Genomic DNA, 26,391 nt, shown 5'->3' with positions numbered 1-26,391 from the left:
GAATTTAAGTGAAAAAAAAAGTAAAAAAAAAGAGTTGTTTGGATTAAAATATTCGCCACAATATACTATTTGAGTAAATTTAAAATCCAAATTTACTATTTGAATGAAAAAATGGCACACATACACAACTTATTTTTTATATGACTTAGATTCATACTTAGAATTCTAACCATTTTTTCTTTCAAGTCTAGGAAAACATTCCCAACCACTCACGAATATAATGCTAATGAAATCTGAGTCTAACCAGATAAAAAATTGACAACATACTATACCAAAAATCTTAAGAAAATTGATTAATGGATCTTCACCTTTATATAATATTTTTCTTTTTCATTTCTATCCATGTGAAATTTAGACTCAAACTTAAAATTCTAACACTGCGGTCATAAAGTCATATCAGATTCAGCAATCATGTTTATTTATGCTAACTTATTCTGTTTGTGATACATTTCATAGTTCAAATCTTATAAGGTGTAGTTTCTGATTCATTTTCCTAGTTCAAACTTGTAAGGTGCAAGAGCACTGGTACCATCAAGTCCTTTTGCAACATAGAAGGCGTCATACTCAGCAAATGTAGTTTCCCTATATTTGGGAGGATTGTCTTCGTTTAACAGTTCCTTTATAGGTCCAAAAGGCTTTGAGGATGCTTCAACACTTGGGCTGAAAAAGCATGCAACAGATATCCTTGGACCAACATGATTTGAAAGCACTCTGTGTTCAGCACTCTTCAATCTATCATTTGTTATAAGCTACAATTCAAACACAAACAATGAACAACATGTTTACATCCAATAACAAGGCTCATACACATAACAGATAGAAACACTCAAGTCTTTGTATCAACTAGGAGGGAACAAGAACATGGATCATATGAATAGTTCAGACTCTATCATTCAATTGTAACCAGAAAATGACAAAAACTCAAACTGTATCATACCTGGTATTCCTCCCACAAAACGTTGGAATATTGCTATTGTTGTTTAGAGGTTAGATCATTGAGAAGTGTAAGTTATGCAGAAGTAGCCAATTTACTCATACAATAAGGAACACTACAGTAGACACTGGACTCACAAAAGTTCTGACTTATTAACCACCTATCACAAGCAACCTCATGTACATATTGGTAAAAGTATGAGTTGTTGGGAATCCAAATGAGTCTAAGTTTTATATTGGATAAAATAGAGACGACAGTTTATAGGGAAAAAAACTCATAAACTCGTTGTTTTAAATTTTTGGTTATAGTGGTGTCCATCCCTTATATGAATTAAGTTCAAGTCTTATTGTTATTGAATTTCTCATAAGTTCAAGTCTTATTGTTATTGAATTTCTCTAGTGAACCTCTCTCGAAGGCCCTTTAGTAGCATGATCCATGATAGGTAAAAGTTGCAGGAAATAAAGAAGAAACAGGAGGATAACAGAAAACTTGCCTGCAAAAGGTCTCCAATATTAACCACCAAAGCACCAGGTACAGGGTTTATATCAATCCACTTGTCATTGCATCTTATTTGGAGACCACCAATATGATCCTGGAGAAGGATTGTGAAGAAATCATTGTCAGAATGCATGTTGGTTCCCATGGTCAAATCTGGTTCAGGACATGCAGGATAATAATGGCAAAGACCAAACACTCTCCCAGCACATCCAATATCTTTGAGATAGTTTGGACTCAGATCCAAAGCTTCTGAAAACAACTCAAGCAGTAAAATACCAAGCTTCATTATGTATTTACTGTAATCCAGCAGTATGTCTCTGCAAGAACATGCAATCAATCAGAAGGGTGGAATTTCAGTTTTGGAACTTTTCAAATTGTCTCAGTTTCTACAGTAGTTTAAGTTTTAAAACTTCATCCTTTAACTTCCATGCCATATTATGCAGAAATGAACACATATCACAAATTAACTAAAAAATATGCTTTGTCAAAGTCTAACTCAACCTCAGAAAACCAATTTATAAGATAAAGTTTGCATTTCCTAATATACTTTAAATTGGTCTTATTACTAGTCATTGTCATTGTTAGACTTCCAACATGGATGGGAAAGATAATAGATAACATTCAACAAGGAATAGTGACTACAAGAACTATGGCTAGAGCTAAAGAGAAGGATAGGATCAACTAGTCATGAAGAATTTCACTGTTCTTTCCTTTCGTTCATCAATGACATGTTTTCTTTCTTGCTTTTCATGTGGGATGAAACCCTTTTTGGAAATCTTTGAAGATTAAAACCCCTTTTATGAGATTCATCAACAGGGGATACCCTGCCCTCTATATCAAGATTAGCACATTACAGGATATTAAGACAGCATGTTATTTCAAGTTTTGGCATTATCCACAATCAGCATCTAACTTTGATCAATTCCACCACCTCTGTTTGATTCACTTGATAAGCACTGGTAGAAATTTGATTCCTGTGTATCCATATAGATTACAATATGCAAAGCCAGATACGTTTCTAGATTTGACAATAAATACTTCTCTGCATAGCATGCCAGAACTATACTTTTCCCACCCAACCAAAATTGACAACATTGCCAAATTCGATAAGAGACATAATAGCTAAAAAAAGGTATTTTATCAAGATTTACAATCCAATTTATGATCAACAAACATATAAACATAAGTCTCCAAATCTGTGTACTTTAACTACAATGAAACTCATTTTTCTTTCTGAACTCAGTACTTCAGACAACTAAGAATCATGTCATATCATGTTAGTTTAACTGAAATTTTTTGAAGGAACACATGATTGATACACATACATACCTGCATACTGCAGGAATTTCTTCTGGTTTGGGGACATCAGGGTACAACAAACACTTAAAAGTGTCCCTCCAATTGAGTGCTGGCTGTGAGCCATATAGATCAAAATTGCTGTTATAGAAAAAGGGTTTTGTTCTATCTCGTGAATAGAATTCCCTTTTGTGTTCAGCATCAAGTTCATGAAACCTTTTGACCCCATTTTGCATCTCCTCAAGAACACTCACAGGGATGTCATGATTGATCACCTGAAAGAAACCCCATGTTTGAGATGCTTCCTTTACTATGCCAACAAGCCCTTGGCGTTTGCTTGCATCCTTGTGAATATCTGCAAGGTCTATGACTGGAATAACATGGCTTGTGTCGGTTAAATTTGAGACCTTCTTCTCAGATTTCTGAGGAGGATGACGGAATATGCTAGGAACCTTCTTGTAACCTGCATCAACAAGCCCTTTGACACCAGCTTTTGTTTCATCAAATGCTTTTCTTTCACTCAGAACATAACCAAAGTCTGATTCACTTGCTGTTCCCATTTTTCTGTTGTAGTGTGAAATTGGAACTAGCAGAGTGAGTGAATGAACCAGGAAAGAACTAAGCAACAGTATGAAACAGCTAAGGCTTGAAGATGAGCTTGAAAGGAAGTCAATAATGGAGGAAACTATGACAAGATAATGGTTCCAAACTTCACAATCTTCTCACGCTTTGACATTAAAAAAATGAAACTTCTGGGATGTATTTATTGTTCTTATGTCAATAGCCTTTAGTTTATAGTTTTTCTTTATCTTTTACTTTACAAGTTGTTTGATATAGAAGAGAAAAGAGACTTTTACATAAAACCATAACCATGAACAAAAATTTTCACACTATCAAACACATTGAAATAGTTCATATCTTATCTAATTAAATCAATTTTCACCTAACAATTACATTTCTCATGTTGGTGTGCATATGTTTATTTTATTTTTTAATTACATTAGTATTATGTTGGACTCTTTTACCCTTACAATGACTTTCTTTATATAGGGTTTAAGTGTAATATTTAAAAATAAAATAAAAGATGCATGTGTAATATAGAAAAAGGTGTTAACATAATTTTTTAAAACATAAGAGAGATTAGTGTGTAAGATTTAAAAGAAAAATAAAAAAATTGGAATGTAAGTGTAACTCCAAATTTTTTTGGAAAATGACACTTGAACAACCATTTTTGACAACATTTAGACACGCGCACACGTGTCAAAATCTGAGTGGTCCATTTTCATTTAATTTTTCCAACTGGACCACTCAGATTTTGACACGTGTGCGCGTGTCTAAATGTTGTCAAAAATAGTTGTTCAAGTATCATTTTCCAATTTTTTTTAAAGAGGTGAGGGAAGGATAATGTATATAGATGGGAGAAATCAGGCTTATGATTGTGATCCAAAATAGGACAATGGTGGACCTTTCTGGTCACATCAGAACTCTTATTTTATATTTTCTATTCTTTTGTTTTATATATTTCTCACATTTGGATGTGTCAATTAAAATTATATTTTTATATTTGTTTCTCAAATTTTCCTAATTAATGTTTTATATTTGTTTTCTAGGGCTACTTAATAGTTTATCATTAACTTATCACATTTTTTAATATGTTAATCTTTTAACTTGTTAATGTTGCTCAATTTAGAATATTAGGAAGGTAAAATATTGTCACCTGATCGCTTAATTTGATGTGTTAGTTATCGATATTAAAAGTTGAAGAAAAAAATGGTGTATTTGTAATATCTCAAAATTTTTATATTGTAATTTAATTAGATTTTAAATCACATAATTATTAAATAATTTAAATATGTTCTTAGATGACAAATGGTGAAGCGAGGTTGAGTTTTTGAAAAACTGATTTAATTATTTCTTATTTGTAACTACTTAAATGGAAATGACTTTATATTTGTAACTCGCTTTTAGGTGATTAATGATATAATTGTGTCATTTTATGATTTATTTTAACATCCCAAAAATTTAAAACTTAAACAAAATTATTTATATGAAGCAGAGAAATTTGATATCAAACTTCTTATTTCACGTCTTAGCTATGTGGTTTCGTAGCACCTGTTAACCACTAATATTCTCTTAAGTTCGTACCATTAAAATTATTATAGTAAAAGAAAAAACAAACAAACAAACAGACAACACAAAAGTAAGGGTAAGGTGATATCAAAATAAACAAACACTGGATATCAGAATTCATTATACACAAAGTTCATACCAAATTAAACAAACATCCTAGGCATACCATGAACCTAGACCTGACCATCCGGATAAGGTATGAATGTCGAGTTATGACGGGTCATGCACTTGTGGTGGCCTCTACCTTGTAGAGTCATTGTCAATGAGTTTCATCCTACACACTCACAAGGTTAATTTGTATCGCGTCTTACTAGAAGCACCTAGACTAAGACCTTATACTACTCTTACTACATGTATCAGTCTTCTTTAATTGAGAATAAATGATCATTAGAGTGTCAGGACAACCCTTAAAATTGAGCTCCCTACATTCATACCAACAACTCTTTGATACAACCATTAAGAATTCTCCTTATAACTTTTATAACCTCAATTTCATATCATTGTACATTCCAAACCATACCACTAAGCAATAATTAAACCATCATACCATTTAAGACCATGTACATAAGAGAAATTAAATTAAAACATCCAAAATTACCTAAAACCACTCGCCTAGTGCAGAAATAAGGTGACCAACAAGCCAACCCACTTGCCCAATGAGAGAAGAGACAATGACCTCGACAAGCCCAACAAGCTGGCTCGCCTAGCCTTTGAAACTCACTACTAAAGCACTCAATTACTCGCCCAGCCACTCTGCATAATTTTGTAGAACACTAATTTTACAGAATTTGCACCCTCTCAACCTAACTTGACCTATCTTAAACACTCATACCAACTTCTACCACTTCCATCTGGTGTTCTAAGCCACAATTGACCTATCCAAGAATATGTACCCCAACTTCAACCATGTTTAAACTCCTTTTTACAATGAAAATCTAACTCGGGACAACTAAACCTCCATTTCATAGACCTTAAATCATTTCTACGTTTCTAATGCATACCTTAGCAACTTAGGGGTATGAACAAGTCTCAAATGACTCAAAGACAATCCCCAAACACTCTACTTTGTCTCAAACCTTCCAAATCAAAATCTCACTCTCAAACTCCTAAATTGAGCTTAAAACTCAGTTTCGGCATTTCATATATCAGAACTCATTTTCAAATTTGTATGAACTAATCAAAACTATAAACTGAAGCTATCACAAGTAAAATCATGACAAATAGAAAAACCACAAGAACGTGGCTAGCACGGATTTGTATACACTATCACCCATAAAATAAAGAAAAAGTTGTCATTCTGTCAATCCTTACTATGTATATTAGTAGTGGTGTTACAATACTAGTAGTAGTGAATGGTGTTATAATGAGTAGTGTATAATGATTATTTATTTGTGATTTTTTATTTTGATAGCTAATTATTATTTTTGGTTGAATTTTTTTTACGACTCCTTGAAACCCCTATTTTAGGGACAAAAAACCCCAAGAGTCCTTATTTTTGGTTTGTATGAAGTTTAAAAATCATTTCGAAAGTCAGTTGTTACAGACCTTTAAACGATCATAACTTTTACTCCACTTGACAGATTTTGTATTATTATATATCGATTTGGGGTAGAAAAAGATTTTCAAAGTCGTGAAAATCGCGTAGCAAACTTTTCCTTATATATATATTTTTTTAAAAGGTCATTTTCTATTTTTTGTCAATTTATTTTGTGTGTTTTCTGTTTTTTTTAACTTTGCAAGAATATTTCAGATAAACTTTGAATTTTGATCTAAACTTTTTTGTGGGGGGTTTTTCATGATTTTTTGGTGCTTTGAACAAATTTTTAGGTCATTTGGAGTTCTTTTCAATATACTCTTAGTTTTACCCTATGTTTGGATATATATGGTGTATAACCAATATAACATACAACAAACAATTTCAACAATACCAATATAAAAAAATGTAAGTTCATAAAAAAATCTAAAACTAACCTTGAATGTTGGCTCGCTTTCGAAATAAAGCACTACTACTAGTGAGGGGGAAAGGAGAACATGCCTCTGGTGGTCGTTGTGGTGGAACTTCAATGGACAATATGGCAACCAAGGTAAGGTAAATGACACAAAAATTGACCTTTGTTCTTCCTTACACTCGTGAACAAAGCAGTTCGTTTCCTTGAAAGTGGTGGAGTTTGGATTCATGTTCAGGATGTCAATGCTAAACGAAAAGGCGATATCAATTGATAAAAACCAAAGAAATATCCAAACAAAGGCTACAATAACACTTTCGTTAAGGGAAATTACACAAAAACTTACTTTTGTTCTTCCTCGCACTTGTGAACGAAGTTCCTAATTCAAGTAAAAGAGAAATCGCAATAGTGTGATGACGCTACTTTTAAAAAATAATTACAATGTATATGATGTTGAAAAACTCGAAACTCGACGTCTTATATTTCTTTAACGTTTGAAACTATGACATTTGACGTTATACATGAATACATTTTCACTTCCGCTTCGAATATTTTCATAAAATTTACTCAACATGTTTCGATGTCTAATTACTTTATGACATCATAAAAGTATAAACTCTGACCTTGAAATTAAATATTTATATTTAAAATAATCGAATTTTATTATTTATAAACATTATTACTTCTAAAATAAATTTTTTTAAGTTTTTATATTAAACATAATTCAACTATACGCATTTTTAATATACAGATTTTTTAATCTAATTATTTTGTATAACAAGAAATTATTTTAAATAAATATACCTTTAGTATATAAATGATGTTATAATTAAAAGGAGCAATAAATAAATACTTTTGAATATATGAAAAAGAAATTTACATTTAATATAACCAGTTTATTGTGATATAATACTACTAAGTTGTAGAATATTCAAAAAATTTAAAGGAGACTAAAAAGCTTAAAGAAATTCTAAATTTCTTTCTAAAAGAATAAAAGAACAGCAAATAAACTGTCAATTATATTTCGAAGTTCTAAAAGTCTGTCACATTTATCTTAAAATTAATAAAGTTCAGAAAATAGTTTATGAAATTAAATATTATCAATATAACAAAAATTTAAATTAACATAAATTAACAAACATAATTATTAAAATATAAATTACTAATTAATTTAATCTCAAAATTGAAATTATAAAAACAAACCGATCCCTAATTCTATTCGCAAACCAAATATAATCACACATTTAAAATAAAAAATGTAAATAAAGAAACATTTTAAAGTTAGAGTCTAACTATATTCCTTTATCATGCATTAATTAATTACAATAACTATTTTTTCATTTTATTAATTTCAGTTATCAGTTTGCCATACTGTTATAATTTAAATTCTTAAGAGCACATTTAGAAGAATTTTCGAAAAGCACGAAGCAAAAATACAAATATAAATTAATTCATATAATTTTTTTCACATCGATAAATTAAATTTGAGTAATGTATAAATAAAATAAAAAAATTTTGGACTACACGATGCAGCGTTGCAACGTGCTAATGGGTCGGAAAGATTAGTAAGAAAGGAAAAAGGCAGAAACGCGAATTTGGCTAAGAATCTGAAAACGCGAGGCTTTGATTCGCGAGATGTATCAGTGGCGGAAGTTCGAGTTTTTCGAGGAAAAGTACGGCGCCAAGTGCACGGTTCCCGAGGGCGACGGCGGAGACGACGTCATCCGGGAGAAGAAGATCGAGTGCTGCTCCAGCGGTAGGGGCAAAGTCGTCACCGGCTTCGACGACGGCGTCGTTTGCTTTTTCGATCGAGGCTTAAAGTTCAACTACGCTTTCCAACCTCACTCCTCTAACGTTCTCTTTCTTCAGCAACTCAAGGTTAGAGAGGAATTATTGTTGCGGTTTTCTGCAATTGCTCTCTTTTTTTTTTAATTGCGTCTGATGATATTATTGCAAGTTTTTAGAATTTTAATTGTGAAGATCGGTGAGAGAATTCGAGAGTTTAGTGAAGTGTTTTTTTTTTTTTTTGTTTTTGAAGGATTAAGGAAGGTATTTTGCGATTTGAATGTTTTGTTCGGAGAAGTAGGAGCTTAATTACGCTTTGATTCTTGAATTGAAGTTCAGTTATTTTTCTAATTGTTGGAATTAAGTAGCAGTAGTGCAACCTCACTTTTCTTCCATTGTATTTGCTCAAAAGAACATTGTTCGGTGAGATTGTTGATGGAATTTTCTAGGACTGTGCTTTCAATTGTGTCTGAGTGCTGGTTGTTTCGGTGGAGGAATTTTCTAGAATCCTATTTTTAGTTGTGGGGATTGGTGATAAGAGTTACCTGGCCTAGCAGCAAGGTTTTAAATTGAAGTTGTGATCGTGGGGGATCCCGCTTGATTTGGGAAGTTGTGGAGAAATTTGGCCGCATGCAATTGCAGTTGCCGATGACTCCAAAAACCTTAACACAGCAGCTGAAAACTGCAGTTGTGCGGTGACTCCAAAAATTCTGATGCTGTGGTTGTTACCATTTTTTAAAACATTGCTTAGTAGTATAGTGTGTTTATTTATTTATTTAATTTTTTGTGTGTATGAAGGATTGGACATTGGTGAAGGGCTTTTTTTTAAGAGCATGTTTTGATGTTTGTTTGTAATAACGCGAACTGACATTCACACATTCCAAAGCATGAAATGTAGAAGAAAAAATTTCTGTCATTTGTGTTGAACTTAGTTTTGGTTAGTTTAATTTCAACTGATAAGATAACCAAACGCATGTTTTGTTGGGTTGTCTAGGGTTGTGCTTTGATTCTTGATTGAAGTTAAAAGAGGTGTGTTTTGTGTGTTGATTAACCAGCAACGCAATCTTCTGGTAACAATTGGGGAGGATGAACAGCTTACTCCCCAGAAAACAGCTTTATGCCTCAAGGTTTTTGACCTTGACAAGATGCAACCTGAGAGTTCGAGCATGACAAGTCCTGAATGTGTTGGGATATTGCGGATATTCACTAATCAGTTTCCAGAGGCAAAGGTAACGAATGAATGGCGTGCTTGTTACTATTCTTTTTTGTGATTAATGATAATAAAACTGGTTAGTATAGTAATTTAGTTTTGTTGTCTTTGTCCCACATTTTGATGGTTTGAAACTATGGTGTACTGCAGATTACATCTTTTTTGGTTTTAGAAGAAGTGCCACCCATACTGCTCATAGCTATTGGTTTGGACAATGGTTCTATTTACTGCATCAAAGGAGACATTGCACGGGAGCGTATCACGCGTTTTAAGCTTCAGGTTGAAAACAACCAATCGGACAAAACTCTTTCTGCTGTAACTGGACTTGGGTTTAAGGTGGATGGTCAATCACTACAGTTATTTGCTGTGACTCCAAGTTCAGTGAGTTTGTTTTCGTTGCATAATCAACCACCGAGAAGGCAAACCCTTGATCAGATTGGATGTGGTGTAAACAGTGTTGCTATGAGTGAACGCTCTGTATGATGTCTTTGTTCATTGTTCTCATAATTTTTATAAATTGGCATAATTATATTCTTTGTAAATGCTGAATGTCTCTATTTGTTAATATGAATAGGAGTTGATAATTGGTCGACCAGAGGCAGTATATTTTTATGAAGTTGATGGGCGTGGTCCTTGTTGGGCTTTTGAGGGAGAGAAGAAATTGCTCGGATGGTTCCGTGGATACCTTTTGTGTGTTATTGCAGATCAAAGAACAGGAAAGCATACTTTCAACATCTATGATCTGAAGAATCGATTAATAGCCCACAGCGCATTGGTTAAAGAAGTTTCTCATTTGCTTTATGAATGGGGTAACATCATACTCATAATGAATGACAAATCAGCTTTATGTATTGGAGAAAAGGATATGGAAAGCAAGTTAGACATGTTATTCAAGAAAAACCTATATACTGTAGCAATAAATCTTGTACAGACTCAACAAGCAGATGCTGCGGCTACTGCTGAAGTGCTAAGGAAATATGGGGATCATCTATATAGCAAGCAAGACTATGATGAATCAATGGCCCAGTACATACTTACTATTGGTCACCTTGAACCTTCTTATGTTATACAGAAGTTTTTGGATGCTCAAAGAATCTACAACCTCACAAATTACTTAGAAAAGCTACATGAGAAGGGTCTTGCTTCTAAAGATCACACCACACTTCTATTAAACTGTTACACCAAATTGAAAGACGTTGAAAAGTTAAATCTATTTATTAAAAGTGATGACAGCATTGGGGAACTTAAATTTGACGTAGAAACAGCAATCAGGGTTTGCCGTGCTGCCAATTACCATGAGCATGCAATGTATGTTGCAAAGAAGGCAGGGAGGCATGAGTGGTACTTGAAGATCTTGCTTGAAGATCTGGGTAGCTATGAAGAAGCCTTGGAATACATTTCAAGCCTTGAATCAAGTCAGGCAGGGATGACAATAAAAGAGTATGGGAAGATTCTGATTGAGCACAAGCCAGTGGAGACTATTCAGATCCTCATAAGGCTTTGCACTGAAGATGGTGACCGAGGACGCTCAAATGGAATGTATATGTCTATGTTGCCATCTCCTGTTGATTTTCTTAGCATTTTCATTCATCATCCTCAGTCCCTTATGGATTTTCTAGAGAAATATACAAATAAGGTTAACGACTCACCTGCTCAAGTTGAGATTCATAATACCCTTTTAGAGTTGTATATATCCAATGAATTGAACTTTCCTTCAATGTCGCAAGTTAATGATGGTGGAAATTATCTTAATGGAGTATCAGCAAAAACTATGAGTGCTCAGTCTAACGGAAACACTGCTAATCACAAAAGTTCTGCACAGGGAAAGGACCTTCTTGAAAGGCATAAAAAGGGTTTACACTTGCTTAAGAGTGCATGGCCTCCGGAGACAGAGCACCCACTATATGATGTTGATTTAGCAATTATACTATGTGAAATGAATGCATTCAAAGATGGACTTTTGTATTTATATGAAAAGATGAAACTCTATAAAGAAGTGATTGCATGCTATATGCAAGCACATGATCATGAGGGGTTAATTGCATGCTGCAAAAGGCTGGGGGATTCAGTTAAAGGAGGGGACTCATCTCTTTGGGCCGATGTACTTAAATATTTTGGTGAGCTTGGAGAAGATTGTTCTAAAGAAGTAAAAGAAGTTCTGACTTATATTGAGAGGGATGATATTTTGCCCCCAATAATTGTGCTTCAAACTCTCTCCCGAAATCCATGCCTCACACTTTCTGTGATTAAAGATTACATTGCTCGAAAGCTTGAGCGGGAATCAAAGATGATAGAGGAGGACCGACAAGCTATTGAGAAATATCAGGTTGGCTGTTAGTTTTTTTTATTTGTTTTAATTATTTGATGGTTTATAAGTTGTGTCCATCCTTTGTGTACACGACACAAACTCCTGTAAATTTACATTCCTTTTGTTTTCTAATGGTATAAACAATTTAAACAAAAGTAAGATGCATTCTGGAAAATAGATACTTAGCAGATAATGGTTTTTAAATGTAAGAAGTTTAAAATTTAACAAAATAGAAAACACAGAAAGCTCAGGTTTTTTTTTGTTTTTTTTTTCTCTTTTTCACTAAAAATTACTCACATATACATGTAACATATCTATGAAGAAGTGGTTAATTTTTTAGAGATTTTATCCAAAGAACAAGCTACTTTTTTGTTTGGTACCAATCACCAAGGATGACTTTTTGTTCTAAAAGATGATTAAAATCACAAAGTAGCTTTTCAAAATTATAAAATATCTGAACTCCTTTAGATTCTAGTTATTTTTCAAAGGCTTTAACAAACTCAATTTACATTTTTCAAAATAGAATTGATTTTTATACAAAAGAAGAATACAGATGAGTTCTTTTTTTATTGATGAGAAATCATTTTGTAATGTAATATAATTTAATTCATGGTGAAATATTTCTCAAATAGTCATGTATGAAGATAAAATTCTGTACTCTAGAGGTTAGTCTCACCTATCTGATGGGAAAAGAGAGAAAAAAAATAGTGAGATGAAATCCTTCTTTGCCTCAAGAGAATGTAATAATATTCTTTTTTAATTATTATTCTTTCTGTAAACTATATGGAAGTATTCTATGAAGAGTCTGTTCAGGAAATTGAACAGTATGTGTTTTGGTTTCTATTGTTCTTGAAATCATTCCTTCATAATTAAATATGAACTAGCACCTGAAAACTTTAGCAGAAATTGAAGACATCGAAATCTGTCACGGATGAAGATCCAAGTAACTATTGAACTGTTATGAATGAAAAACTCTTCTTGAAGTTTAAAGCATTAACAGTTGGGTGATTATGATTATTCAATGTGAAGCAGACACCCATTTTCTGTTATATATTTTAGTTAGCATCTTCATGTCATAACAGAATATGCCACTTGTTTTTAAGTCATTTGACTTGAATTTTCATCACCTAGAATGCTTTTCCGTATAAAGATTTAGTGTATTGTGATGATAAATGGTGAACACAAATGATGATTTTGTTAAAAAAATATTTGAATATAACGAAATTTATTTTATTTAGGAATTTTTCTCAGATGCTCCTATTTACATAGATAAAATTTCCATTGCCTCATGAGTCTGGTGATGTTCTTTGTTGATTGTCATTCTGTATTTAGTAAGGAAGGATTAACATCGAAGTATTTCTGTGCAGGAAGATACACTCTCAATGAGGAAAGAGATTCAAGATCTTAGAACAAATGCTAGAATTTTTCAGCTTAGCAAGTGCACTGCATGCACCTTCACCCTTGATCTGCCTGCTGTGCACTTCATGTGCATGCACTCATTCCACCTGCGCTGCCTTGGCGATAATGAAAAAGAATGCCCTGAGTGTGCTCCTGAGTATAGGTCTGTCTTGGAAATTAAAAGAAATTTAGAGCAAAATTCTAAGGATCAGGACAGATTTTTCCACCAGGTGAAGAGCTCTAAAGATGGGTTTTCCGTCATTGCCGAATATTTTGGGAAAGGGATCATCAGCAAAATAAGTAATGGATCCACTTCTGGACCCAGATCCGGAACTGCATCATCCTCTAGTGGTTTCTAAGGCTTGAGATTTCTGCCACTTGCTTTTCAGCAGTCCTTCATTTAACATAAAAATAGCTGGGCTCTGGATTTGGGATGAAATTTGGTTATTTTTTGGGTTTCAGATTTCTTAATTGCTGCGTGTTGTCTGGTGTCCAAGGTTGATATTTTCCATAATGCGCTGAATGCTGTAAATTTTAACCAGGAGTGGTTCATCCCTGAATGGTCTTGCTCTTTTGCGGTAGTACTGAACTTTTTGGGAGGATTTGAAGCACATTTTCATTTCAGCTTCTACTTGATGGAGATACAGCCCACTTATTTAAGGTAATGTGAGATTTACTAGGTATGAATTCAGGTGATACTTTTCTTTTTCTTATTTTTCAGTGTAAAATTATGCCGGAATATAATCATGGAAATGAGATTTTTATTTTGATTGTTTTAATTTTTTTGAATGCCATAGTAACAATATGAATTGTCTGCTTTAGCCTCCTGCCATTGATTTCTTAGATTTGATTTTCTATTTGTTGTTCTCTGCTGTATTAAGAATTCCACTTATTTTGTATTTCTTTATACTATCACTGGTCTTTACACTCCTGTTACACATGACCAAATACATGTTACTTCTAAATTCTGATTTGGTTCACCCCAGAGTATATAATTGGGTTACACATCTAGAAAATGATGAAGTTCTAGCTCTATCTGATCTTGGATGTTTAAAGTTAAATCCATTATTAATTTTTCTTTTTTCCCTCTTGCTTTGAGTGCTCTTATTGATGCCGTGTCTCGGGTTCAGAAACTCAGTTCAGACCATTAAATTTTAACTTTTACAGTAAATTTTCAATTTTCCTTTAAATCTGGCTTTGGGCACAGGAGAAATCTCATCTAATCTTTGACAATTATAAATCTTAGTATTTCGATTTGAACACATTAGAATTATTCATCTATTCACTTATTATCGATACATTAAAATAATATAGTTATTTTTTTTTCTCTTTTTTTTTCTAACCAAATAATAATAATAAAAAAAAGAGTCTTTCACTGATATACCTTCATCCAAAATTAGAGAAAATATTGTCATCAGATACTCTAATGGAGATAGAGGTGTTACTGCATTAGTATCCACATTTCTTATGATTATAAAAAACGGTTAATGCAATTAAAATAAATAAATTATTATAACATTTATCATAATAATAAAAAACAATTATCATGTAAATATTGTGAAATTTATAGAATACATATTATATAATATTAATGTAATGTTATATTATACAAAGACAAGATAAAGTTTTTTTTTCTTTTTTTCTTATAGATATTTCACTTCCCAACATATGTAAATGTTATCCTATTTTTTTTTCTTTTCAGAGATGATAAATAAATAAAAATTCTGATTTTGTTTTCATTTCCATCTCGTAATAAATTATTAAGATATTCTTAATTTATTTGTTGTTTTGTTTTTAAATATATAATTATAATTTTTTACTATTTTGTATTAAAAAAACAAAATATACGTTCTTTCAGCATTAAATTTATATTTTTGGGGATTTATAGTTTTTAAGTTATTTAATAAATTTGTTAATGAGTTTTTAGCTTTTATTTGGAGAACAAATAGTAAAACCTGCATACGGTGACCATCTCGAGTTATCCTCTCCCAGCAAAAATCCATTTTCTCTTAAATTTTAAATTATATATTTTTAAATTAAATATTTTCTAAGTTGTTAAACTATAACATCAAATTGGATTTTATCTTTATCTTATAACTTAAATATAGTATAGTCTCAAATTTTAAAAATAAATAAATTTGGTCTCATCCTCGAATGATATTAAAAGTTGATTGACATGACAAATTGTGTTGTTAAATGTCTTCACGTGTGTATCTATATAGTGACATATGAACATCACATCGACACGTTTTTATAGTATTGTTTGCTTTTGGAACTTGAAATTAGATTCTGAGATTGAAAAAGAAATATATATTTAAATTAATCTTAACATAATTTTGTGTGACTATTTAGTATATACAAAGAAATATATTAATAAATGTAAATATGTATACAAAAGTTTTGCCTTTTTCTTTATCATAAAAAACAACGAATAGTACCACAGCAACAAATAGAAAAGAATGACCTTTAACTTTTTGTGCGTTGAGCCGTAACTAATAATTGTGACTGGGAAGGACTCAACAGACGTTTTAAACTCCAGCCATTGGGTTTTAATATTGGATAATGAATGAAAATATATTAAATTTGTTGAAAATTATTTTGAAACTTAAGTTTATAGATATAATATTAGTATATTTGAAAATTGTCTTTTAAAATTTGAAAATTTTCTTAAGAGTTTTTTCATGAAAAATATCTTAAAGAATAAAAGAAGAGAATCACTTACTTCAACTCATAAAAAATATAAAACAATTAAAATATCAGAATAAGGATAATAAAAAAACATAACTTTATGTATTTTGATTATAAATTAATTTTTTTTAACAGATGCTTTTAATAAATAGTAACAGAAAAATACAGGAAAAACTGTCCAAATTGATGTGCCAAACTTCAAAATAAATTTTCCTTTCTATCAAACCTTTTTAGCCGTCCTTCTATCCCTACTCAACCAAACAAGGCATAGTTTCACTAAAAAAACAAGACAAAATGGTTAGCTATAAATATATTGTCAAAGCAACCTTTGTCTCTAAGGTTGGCGTGTTATATAAATATTTTAAATACTTTTTTTTATCAATTATTTTTATTCAATCGCCTCTTTATATTTAATAAGAATACTATACTTTTATTTTGTTTCTTTAAAAGTTAAAAATAAAATAAAATTCATAAATGACAAAATTAAAAACTATGTATTATTTTTATACCAAAACTTATCATATTAGTAAAATCTTAAAATGTTATTAGTTTGGTTTCTATCACATTCTTAATTTGATCTTTTGTTCCGTCGAACACATTCTTAATTAGTTTTCTTTATGTATAACGTATTTTTAATTCGATGATTACCTCAATTTTACACGCATAAAAACTAATTTAATAATGTTTTTATGTGGGAAGACTAATTAAAAAAATGAGTCACGTTTATCTAAAAAATTAAAAGTATATTAAAAGTTACGTTATAACTCCTAATAAAAGTAGCATTATCCATCATTTTGAAACTTCTAAGCACGTGCTCTGTCTAGTAGCATTTTCTTATCATTCCTATTAGTGGATCAAATTTCTTCAACTAAAACACGTGTTCTTTTAATTTTAAATTTTATTCTAGTAATATAATTATCTAGCTATAAATTTTATCATAATAATATAATAATTTAAATATATCAAATATCTACATCTATTATTTAAATATGTACAATCTTAAAAATCACTTTCTAATATATTTAAAAATTTATTTCAATAAAATTGGTTGGTTTTATAAGATTGCATACTCTCTTTTCAATAGTCTTCAAATAAAGTGAAAGTGCCATTCTTTAATAAAGTTCACCATTTTCAATTAGTTACACTACACCATCCTTGGTTTTCAAACTATGAGCATGTGCTTGATAACTTGTTGACACTTTTATTATTAGTTGACATTTATTGTATATCTATTTATTTATTTATGTGATTTAAAATTAAATAAATAATAAATAAATAAATATCTTTTTTCAAAACTATTAACATTTTCTTTATAAATAATTAAAATATTAAGTCATTATTCCATCCAATTAATTTATAATTTATATGAATGACAACGATTTCATTATCTTATCTCATCTTTAGGTAAAATTCATTCTTTTTTTATTATAGAAAAAAAATATTGTGAAGTATTAAGATATTAGAAAGATATAACTTTTTCTTCAATATCAAATATAAAATATAATTATGTAAATCAAATAAGATTATCAATTAATAATTAAACATGCATATTAAACTTAAATTACAAAATTAATTAAATTTTCTTTATATTATACTAGTGAAAAAACACGAGTTTATCCTCTTTTATTTTATGATTATAAATTATTCCAATTGTTATTAAAATAAAATATTAATAAATTTATAAAAATAACTATTAAAAAATAAAAATTAATAATATAATTAATGAAATGATTTATATCAATAAAGATAAAATTAATAGTAAAATATGTATTATGAAGTGGTTACTAAAAACAAACTTCTATATATAAGTATAAATAATAAATAAAATATTTTAGAAATATACAAGATATCAGAAATGGAGACCGATTTAGAAATTTAAACCAGAATAGACATAGTGAAATTATATTCATTGATAAAGTGTTAGTCAATATTAAACAACATTTCTCTTACCTAGTTACTTCGTCAAGAATAAGAAAAACTTGTTTTTTCTTTCTAGTCTACATAGCATACACCATTTTCTTTGAATATTGTTCTTGTAGCAATAATTTCAGTGATTTATTCGAATCTTTCTTCTGCAAACGATCGAATATAAAACCAAAAGCAAGGGTTCAATTCCTCCAAGTTGTATCTGTTAAAAGTTGTGAAGTTGGTGACAGATATCATCCGATGGATAAAAGGGTTAACATAGCAGTAGTTCCTGGTCCTGGCTTCAGCCACTTGGTCCCAATTCTTCAATTTTCAAAGAGGCTTCTTCAGCTTCATCCAAACTTTCATGTCACATGTCTAATTCCCTCATTTGGGTCTCCCTCAAGTGCCTCAAAATTCGTTCTTGAAACTCTCCCACCAAACATCGAATCCATTTTTCTTGAACCAGTCAAACCAGAGGACCTACCACAAGGGGTTGCCATAGAAACTCAAATTCAGTTCACAGTGACTCTCTCACTTCCTTCCATACACCAGGCCTTGAAGAGCATAACTTCAAAGACCCCTTTTGTGGCCTTGGTGGCTGATTCTTTTGCCTTTGAAGCATTAGATTTTGCTGAGGAGTTCAACCTGTTGTCCTATATTTACTTCCCTTCAGCTGCAACAACACTGTCTTGGTACTTGTATGTGCTCAAATTAGACAAGGAGACTTCTTGTGAGTACAGAGACTTGCCTGAGCCTGTTAAGATACCTGGCTGTGTACCTATTCATGGCAGGGATCTCAATAACCAAGCTCAAGACAGGTCTAGTCAGGTTTACAAACTCTTCCTTCAGCGCGCTCAGCGGTTCTGTTCTGTTGATGGGATTTTCATCAATAGCTTCTTTGAAATTGAAACAGGTCCTATAAGAGCATTGAAAGAGGAGGGAAGAGGGTACCCTCAGGTGTTTCCTGTTGGACCAATTGTTCAAACTGGTGATGATGCTAAAGGGTTGGAGTGTCTCACATGGTTGGACAAACAAGAAGATGGTTCGGTTTTGTATGTTTCTTTTGGGAGTGGTGGAACACTCACACAAGAACAAGTGAATGAGCTGGCTTATGGTTTGGAATTGAGTAATCACAAGTTCTTGTGGGTTGTGAGAGAACCGAGTAGTTTAGCCTTTGATGCATATCTCAGAGCACAAAGAAGTGTTGATCCTTTGCATTTTTTGCCAGATGGGTTTTTGGAGAGAACCAAAGAGCAAGGTATGGTTGTTCCTTCATGGGCACCCCAGATTCAAGTCCTTGCTCACAGTTCAATTGGAGGGTTTTTGACTCACTGTGGTTGGAATTCAATCCTTGAGAGTGTGATGAATGGTGTGCCACTCATCACATGGCCACTGTTTGCAGAGCAGAGAATGAATGCAGTTGTGTTGAGTGAGGGTCTGAAAGTTGGAGTGAGGCCAAGAGTGAGTGAAAATGGGTTGGTGGAAAGGGAGGAAATTGTGAAGGTGATAAAGTGTTTGATGGAAGAAGAAGAAGGTGGGAAAATGCACAAAAGAATGGAGGAATTAAAAGAAGCTGCTAATAATGCACTAAAAGCAGATGGGTCCTCTACAAAGACACTTTCTGAGTTGGTAAAAAAATGGGAAAGTTTGGTTTAGGAAAACAAGTTTTATCCATTGCTTTTGCAGGGATCTTAGCTTTTGCTTTTCCTGATTCTGCTTTCTAATAAGTGCTAATCATTCTGTGCTATGGCAGCAATGAATATTACATGTAAAATTCTGATGTTGAATGCCATCATCCTCATGGTTATTTGCTCTAATAATAATCTGCTATAGTAGCATGCTCCTGTGGAGTTTCATTATACTGTTGATTTGAGTCTTCAATATATGAACATTTTACTGGATTTGCTTACTAATGTGTTTGATGGTACAATAGGGGACCAGTGATGGTCACAATATAATTGAATTTGGTTGCAAGTGATTCTGCAGATTGCAGTTTATGTAGGGACAAATTTTACAGTTTTGCAGTGTCGTGATTTATACTGTTTCTGGCTGGCTAAGACATTCCAAAATTATGAAATAAAATTAAAATAATTTACATTGATTATTCCTAATCATAAAAGTTAACCATGTTATTCAAGATAAACCTATATGCATTTGCAATTACTCTTGTATAGACTCAACAAGCAGATGCCGCTGTTAGTGCTGAAGTGCTAAGGAAACATCGGGATCATCCATTTAGCAAGCAAGACTACGATGAAGCAATGGCAAACTTGAATCTTATTATGTTATACAGAACTTTTTTGATGCTACAGAAAGCCTACAACCTCACAAATTACTTAAAAAAGCTACATGAGAAGCGTCTTGATTCTTTAGAGTTGTATATATCCAATGAATTGAACTTTTCTTATGATGGTGCAAATTACTTTAGTGGAAAATACAGTTCCAAAGGCACAAAAAGAGTTTACACTTGTTTAAGAGTGCATGGCTCTAGAGACAGAACATCCACTGTATGATGCTGATTTAGCGATTATACTATGTGAAATGAATGCATTCAGAGTTGTGTTTTTGTATTTATATGAAAAGATGAAACTGTATAAAGAAGTGAGTGTGCGCTATGTGCAGGCACATGATCATGACAGGTTCATTGCATGCTGCAAAAGACTGTTTTCCTTTTTCTTTGTGCAAAATTATAGAAAATATTTATCATAATGAAGAATGGGATGTTAAACGAGTAAATATAAAAGATTTATGCCCTCGTTATGTTAGAATTTCCAGTAAAAATGAGAAAGTGAAACAATATATTGGTAGAAGTCTCACGTTGACTAGAAATAAGATCAATTTATAATATATATGTGGATGCAAATTTTATATTACGAGTTAATTTTTTGAAATTGAGTTAAGTTTAAAGTGTAACATAAAGTAAAAACTTATTATTCCATTGTATTATTGTTGTATCTTTCAGAGTAAACTTTCTCTTCTTTTATAAACCTTACCTATAAAAGGTCTTTTTGGAAATAGAAAATATTATGCATTTAGATTCCTAAAACAATTCATAGCTTTACATCTGAGTCTTTCTGTTAATGGAATTATCAACACATGCATGCTCATGTTGTTAGAAAAATAAACAAAAACAGAACAACATACGTCTTTAAACCAAAATTATAACATTAACTATATTGACTATTAAAATTAACTTATTAATTAGATGTTAGAACCTAAAGTATCTCATTATATATTTAATACATAACACTTTGTTGTGTTGAAAAAAATATTAAAACATATACGTGGAGACTTGAATATTAAGATTGTAATAAGACGTGACTAGAGTCACGATATAATAATGAAAGTCTTAAAAGAAAATACAATATTTATCATTATAATTTATTAAGGAAAATAACTTTGAAATAAAATTTGGATTTGAGAGGCATGGAAAAGTATATTATAATCTTTATGTCAAGACATTTTACTTTCATTAAATATAAAAAAGTAATGTAACTTTAAAATATTCGTTTTACCTCTTAAATCAGACAAAATTAAACTATTCATTAATTATTTGATTTTCAAAAATAGAAAATATGTATTCAAGTCTGATAAATACTGATCTCGTATGTATTTTTATTTGTACAATTCTTTTGTTTAAAAATAATTTTGTGAAAGTTAACATAGCATATATATATATATATATATATATATATATATATATATATATATATATATATATAATTAAAAACAGATGTGTTACGCATCTATGTGTTGTTTTTTTATAATAACAAAAAATAATAAAATTATGATAATAAAAAAATATAAAAATAATTTTTACGATTATAGATAATTTTATTTATTTAATTTTGAAATAGTTAAATTTTAAAAATCATTAAATTTGAATTAAGGTCAAATAAAAGTGAAAAAAAATATGAAGATCAAAAAGAAAAATCATCTTTATATAATAGTATAGAAATATAAATAACTAATGAAAACGAATTATTGCGCATGTGTGTTGATTTTTTTTATGATAATACAAAATAATAAAGTTATTATTATAATTATAAAATTAAGTATAAATAATTTTTATAATTTTATCATAAGTTTTTTTTCTTTAAGTAATTTTTCAATTAAAAAAACACTTAAGTTTAAAAAATAGTAAAAAGAAACAATTAAATTTAAATAAAGCACTTAAAAATAATATTGATAAAATATTTATTTTAATTAAAAAAATATTTAAAAGATAAAATTATTTTTTTCTCTAGTTTTATATTATGCAAAGTTACATTGAGTAGAGTTCATTTAGATTACAAGTTCAAGTTCTTTGTGATTAACACGATTTCCTAAAATATTTAGCAACATGTTTACTAGCTACATTTAGTAAAGGTAATATAACCAGTTTTAGTCAATATCCAATTTAACTGATTTTAGAAAATAAATGAAAAATCTAAAATATTGAAAAGAAAAGACAATGCTTATTTGTTTTCTTATTATAGACTATTTAGACACTAATTTCTTGATAGTTAAAATCTAGATAGGTAATGTTAGAAACCAAATTAAGTTTTAATTTATAAATTATAACAGAAACTATTTTAAATATTAATATTTTTTTAATATATAAATTAATATCTAAATCTATTACCATACTAATTACTTATCTTTTGTCCTAAAATTAGTTTTTGTTTAATGATTTCTTGTAGTTACAAAATTCAAATAGACTAAATTCTCAAACAATACTATAAAGTAAGAATGAATTAGCCAAGTAATATTGTGTTGAAAATTTTTTGTGAGCAATGAGGGCAATGATAGGAGCATAGGATATCATATAGAAATGGATCTATCAAATGAGATAGACTCGATATGTCGGGTTATTTGGGACATGCATGATGTAGAAAACAAAAGGAGACGACAATGATTATACAAAGTTCTTGGGAGAAACCATTGTCGTATACGAGCTTTTCTATATTCTCCATGTGACACCAAAACCAAAAGGAAACAAACTAATATAATCAGTACCATGAGAAACGTCTCAATTCTATAGCTGTAAATTAGCTATTAGTTTTTGTTGTAGAAAACAAAAGGTGAGATTAATGCTTAGCATAGTCTCATATATCTTGAATTCGTTGTATAAGCTCACTCTAGGGCACTCACAATCTGCATGCATGGCGAAAGCAACACACATAGCAGTGATTCCCAGTGTAGGGTTCAGCCATTTCGCCCCCATTATCAACTTCTCAAAGCTTCTCGTGGACCTTCACCCTCACATTCACCTAACATGCATCATTCCGATACTGGGCTCTCTCCCAGATGCTGCAAAACCCATTCTCCAAACCCTTCCACCGAGAATCTCCACCGTTTTTCTTCCACCGGTGAGCCACCGTGACCTTCCTCAGGGGGTTCCCGTGGTGCTGCAGATCCAGCTCGCCATGAATCTCTCCATGCCCTCCATCCACCACACGCTGAGCTCCATCACTTCCAACAACCCTCACGTGGCCATGGTGGTCGACACCTTCGCATATGGGGCACTGGATTTTGCTCAAGAGTTCAACATGTTGTCCTACGTTTACTTCCCCTCTGCTGCAACCACTCTCTGCACGCACTTCTACTTGCCCACGCTCCACAAGGAAACGTTCTGCGAGTACAGAGACCTGCCCCACCCCATCACAGTACCGGGGTGTGTGCCCTTTCATGGCAGGGATCTCTATGCTCAAGCACAGGATCGAAAGAGCCAGTTCTACAAAATGTCTCTTAAACGCTACGAATCCTACCGTTTTCTTGATGGAATCTTCATCAACAGCTTTTTGGAATTGGAGACAGGTATATAACTCCAATCTTTCACTGTATTCTCTTCTCATTACTCTATACCAAAACGGTCAATTGCAAACTATTTCTGATTTTTTTTACTGGAAAAAACAGGTCCGATCAGAGCATTCAAAGATGAGGAAAGGGGTTACCCTCCTCTGTACCCTGTTGGACCAATTGTTCAAACAGGGACAGCTACAGCTGGTTGTACAACAACGTTGGAGTGCCTGACATGGTTGGACAAGCAACAAGACGGTTCGGTTTTGTATGTTTGTTTTGGGAGTGGTGGAACACTCTCACAAGAGCAAACGAACGAGCTGGCACATGGTTTGGAATTGAGCAAGCACAAATTCTTGTGGGTTGTGAGAGCACCAAGCGATGAGGCCAATGCAGGTTATCTCGGTGGAGAAAAAGATGCAGACCCATCAGAGTTCTTGCCAAGTGGGTTCTTGGAGAGGACCAAAGAGCAAGGTATGGTTGTTCCTTCATGGGCACCCCAGATTGAAATCCTGGGCCATGGTTCAGTTGGAGGGTTTTTGACTCACTGTGGGTGGAATTCAACGCTGGAGAGTGTGGTGCATGGTGTGCCACTCATCACCTGGCCACTGTTTGCGGAGCAGAGAATGAATGCTGTTGTGATGAGTGAGGGTGCGAAAGTGGGAGTGAGGCCACGAGAGAGTGAAAATGGGTTGGTGGAAAGAGTAGAAATTGTGAAGGTGATAAAGTGTTTGATGGAAGAAGAAGAAGGAAGGGAAATGAGGAAGAGAATGAAGGAGTTGAAAGAAGCTGCTGCTAATGCTCTCAAAGAAGATGGAGCTTCTACCACTAACCTTTCTCAGGTGGCACACAGGTGGAAAATGTTGCCACATGAAAGAACTTGAGTTTCATTTCAATGGTTTGCTCACAATTTCTGCATTATTGAATAAATTAAATATTGTAATCTTACTTTTATTCTAAATATCTTAGTTTTCATATTTAAAAATAATCATAATTAAATACCTAAATTGGTCTATGAAGATAATAAATCTTAGTTTTTAGGCTTAAATGCTTACTTCGTCCTCATGGTGAATTTCTATTTAGTACCCAGTTTTAAAAATGAAGACATTGGGTTCCTATGTTATGAAAAATGTATGAATAAGGTAATGTCCGTTAAATTGATAGCAACAGCGTTAAGTCCATGCTGTGGCCGTACTTTTTCTCTTCTCTCTTCTGTTGTCCAGTTTTTTCTATCTCTTGTTAAGCTTTTTCTTTGATGATTTGTTGAACTTGTTTTTTCTTTGTGGACCTTATTCATATATTTTTCATAACATCGGGATCCAATGTCTTTATTTTTAAAACCAGGTACTAAACAAAAATTCACTTCTTAACATCGGAACGAAATAAACATTTAAGCCTAGTTTTTATGATTCTTGATTAAAGGTTTTATATAAATTAGAATCATAGAAATTTTTGAAGGGCTTATTTAAATGAAATTTTCAAGAACTTATTTTAATCAAAGACCTATCAGTAATCCACTTTTGAAGATTAATATGGATATTTATTCTTTAGAAATGTTATTACAAAAGTCGAGTGTGTATCCTTTATATATTATTTTAAGGGTTTTTTAAACACTTTCAACTTTGAGGTAATCATACTTTGCTGAGTACTTATTCTCTTTAAGTTGGATAGAGATTATGTCTACGTAACACACTTGGATATCAAAATGACTCTAGTATCTCAACAAATAATAAATGTTAATTAATAAATATAATTAATATACTTCATAATTATTTATAATTTTACTTAAATACACCTAGATCCATTGGCCTAACCTGTACTTTCCGAATTTAAACGCTTATAAATTATCACAATCAACCATGAACCATTGTGATTAAATATCTTGTATAATGTTGTTTTGATCGAATAAAGATAAACTAAATACGTCTTTAGTAATCTGACAGGTATTCGGATAGAAAAATAAAATTTTATAATTACAAATAAAAATAAGTAAAATAATATATAAAGTTATTAGGCTGTAATGTCGTTTCTAAAAGAAATAAGATAAGAAAAAGGGGAATCCTAAAAGAAATAAGACAAGAAAAAATAAATGAGTGAAAAACTACAATATAGTTATGAAATCTATAGATAATATTATAATTTTAAAAATAAAGTAAAATAAAATTCAAAGAAAGCACAATTTTTAACTTTATTTTCTTGTTTATTAATAACTTGAGTGATGGAAGTTAGTAAAAGTATTAAAATAAGAGTTTTTATATGGCGAAAACTATAATTAAGTGATATATTGATTGGGATTTTTCCTGTCATTTAAATTTACATATTAAAACATAAAAAATTGCTTGGACTGATTATTGTCACTTGTTTTAGAATGTGTATTTTTTTTTTCAGTTTTAGATTTGTACATTTTTTTATTTTACTTTTACACTCCATCTATTTAGGATGATAAGTGTGAAAAAAAAGTAAAAAATAAAGTGATAAAGAAAAAACATATGACAAAAGTTGAAATAAT

The 26,391-nt window shown here is 31.4% G+C and overlaps 3 protein-coding genes and 1 pseudogene across 4 annotated transcripts; 3 read left to right on the top strand and 1 right to left on the bottom strand.

Annotated features, from left to right (window-relative positions):
• Positions 1-269: 269 nt before the first annotated feature.
• LOC124839947 (1-aminocyclopropane-1-carboxylate oxidase homolog 12-like) lies at positions 270-3,490 on the bottom strand. Its single transcript, XM_047315890.2, has 3 exons — positions 2,762-3,490; positions 1,428-1,749; positions 270-749 (listed from the first exon to the last, which is right to left on the bottom strand). The coding sequence occupies exons 1-3, from the start codon at positions 3,286-3,288 to the stop codon at positions 486-488; spliced, it is 1,113 nt and encodes a 370-aa protein (XP_047171846.1). The 5' UTR covers positions 3,289-3,490; the 3' UTR covers positions 270-485.
• Positions 3,491-8,333: 4,843 nt separating this feature from the next.
• On the top strand, positions 8,334-14,326 carry VPS11 (vacuolar protein sorting 11). Of its 2 annotated transcripts, none has more exons than XM_047315885.2 (5): positions 8,334-8,682; positions 9,645-9,818; positions 9,950-10,276; positions 10,374-12,125; positions 13,475-14,326. In XM_047315885.2, exons 1-5 carry the CDS (start codon positions 8,440-8,442, stop codon positions 13,862-13,864), a joined length of 2,886 nt encoding a protein of 961 aa, XP_047171841.1. In that variant the 5' UTR covers positions 8,334-8,439; the 3' UTR covers positions 13,865-14,326. The 2 variants fall into 2 exon arrangements, with proteins under 2 accessions (XP_047171841.1, XP_047171842.1); XM_047315886.2 differs by having other exon boundaries at positions 8,547-8,682; positions 9,584-9,818.
• Positions 14,327-18,225: 3,899 nt separating this feature from the next.
• On the top strand, positions 18,226-19,960 carry LOC124839946 (hydroquinone glucosyltransferase pseudogene; annotated as a pseudogene).
• Positions 19,961-23,072: 3,112 nt separating this feature from the next.
• Positions 23,073-25,086, top strand: LOC124839945 (hydroquinone glucosyltransferase-like). The gene is made up of 2 exons (XM_088094517.1): positions 23,073-23,900; positions 24,000-25,086. The coding sequence occupies exons 1-2, from the start codon at positions 23,174-23,176 to the stop codon at positions 24,764-24,766; spliced, it is 1,494 nt and encodes a 497-aa protein (XP_087950643.1). The 5' UTR covers positions 23,073-23,173; the 3' UTR covers positions 24,767-25,086.
• The last annotated feature ends 1,305 nt before the right edge of the window (positions 25,087-26,391 follow it).

The sequence above is a fragment of the Vigna umbellata genome, chromosome 7 (genome assembly GCF_029865625.1).
Source record: "Vigna umbellata cultivar VRB3 chromosome 7, Vumbellata_1.0, whole genome shotgun sequence".
In the NCBI taxonomy this organism is placed as follows: domain Eukaryota; kingdom Viridiplantae; phylum Streptophyta; class Magnoliopsida; order Fabales; family Fabaceae; genus Vigna; species Vigna umbellata.
Note: the sequence above shows the minus strand (reverse complement) of the source record. Positions and strands in the feature narration are given on the sequence as shown.

Bases quoted from the DNA above. Each gene is read 5' to 3' on its own strand.
- LOC124839947 (XM_047315890.2), bottom strand. From the start codon at position 3,288: ATGGGAACAGCAAGTGAATCAGACTTTGGTTATGTTCTGAGTGAAAGA. The intron at 1,750-2,761 runs GTATGTATGTGT...ATGTTCTTGCAG, and splicing joins GAAATTCCTGCAGTATGCAG to AGACATACTGCTGGATTACA. The intron at 750-1,427 runs GCAAGTTTTCTG...TTTGAATTGTAG, and splicing joins ATATTGGAGACCTTTTGCAG to CTTATAACAAATGATAGATT.
- VPS11 (XM_047315885.2), top strand. From the start codon at position 8,440: ATGTATCAGTGGCGGAAGTTCGAGTTTTTCGAGGAAAAGTACGGCGCC. The intron at 10,277-10,373 runs GTATGATGTCTT...TAATATGAATAG, and splicing joins TTGCTATGAGTGAACGCTCT to GAGTTGATAATTGGTCGACC. The intron at 12,126-13,474 runs GTTGGCTGTTAG...ATTTCTGTGCAG, and splicing joins AAGCTATTGAGAAATATCAG to GAAGATACACTCTCAATGAG.
- LOC124839945 (XM_088094517.1), top strand. From the start codon at position 23,174: ATGCTTAGCATAGTCTCATATATCTTGAATTCGTTGTATAAGCTCACT. The intron at 23,901-23,999 runs GTATATAACTCC...TGGAAAAAACAG, and splicing joins CTTTTTGGAATTGGAGACAG to GTCCGATCAGAGCATTCAAA.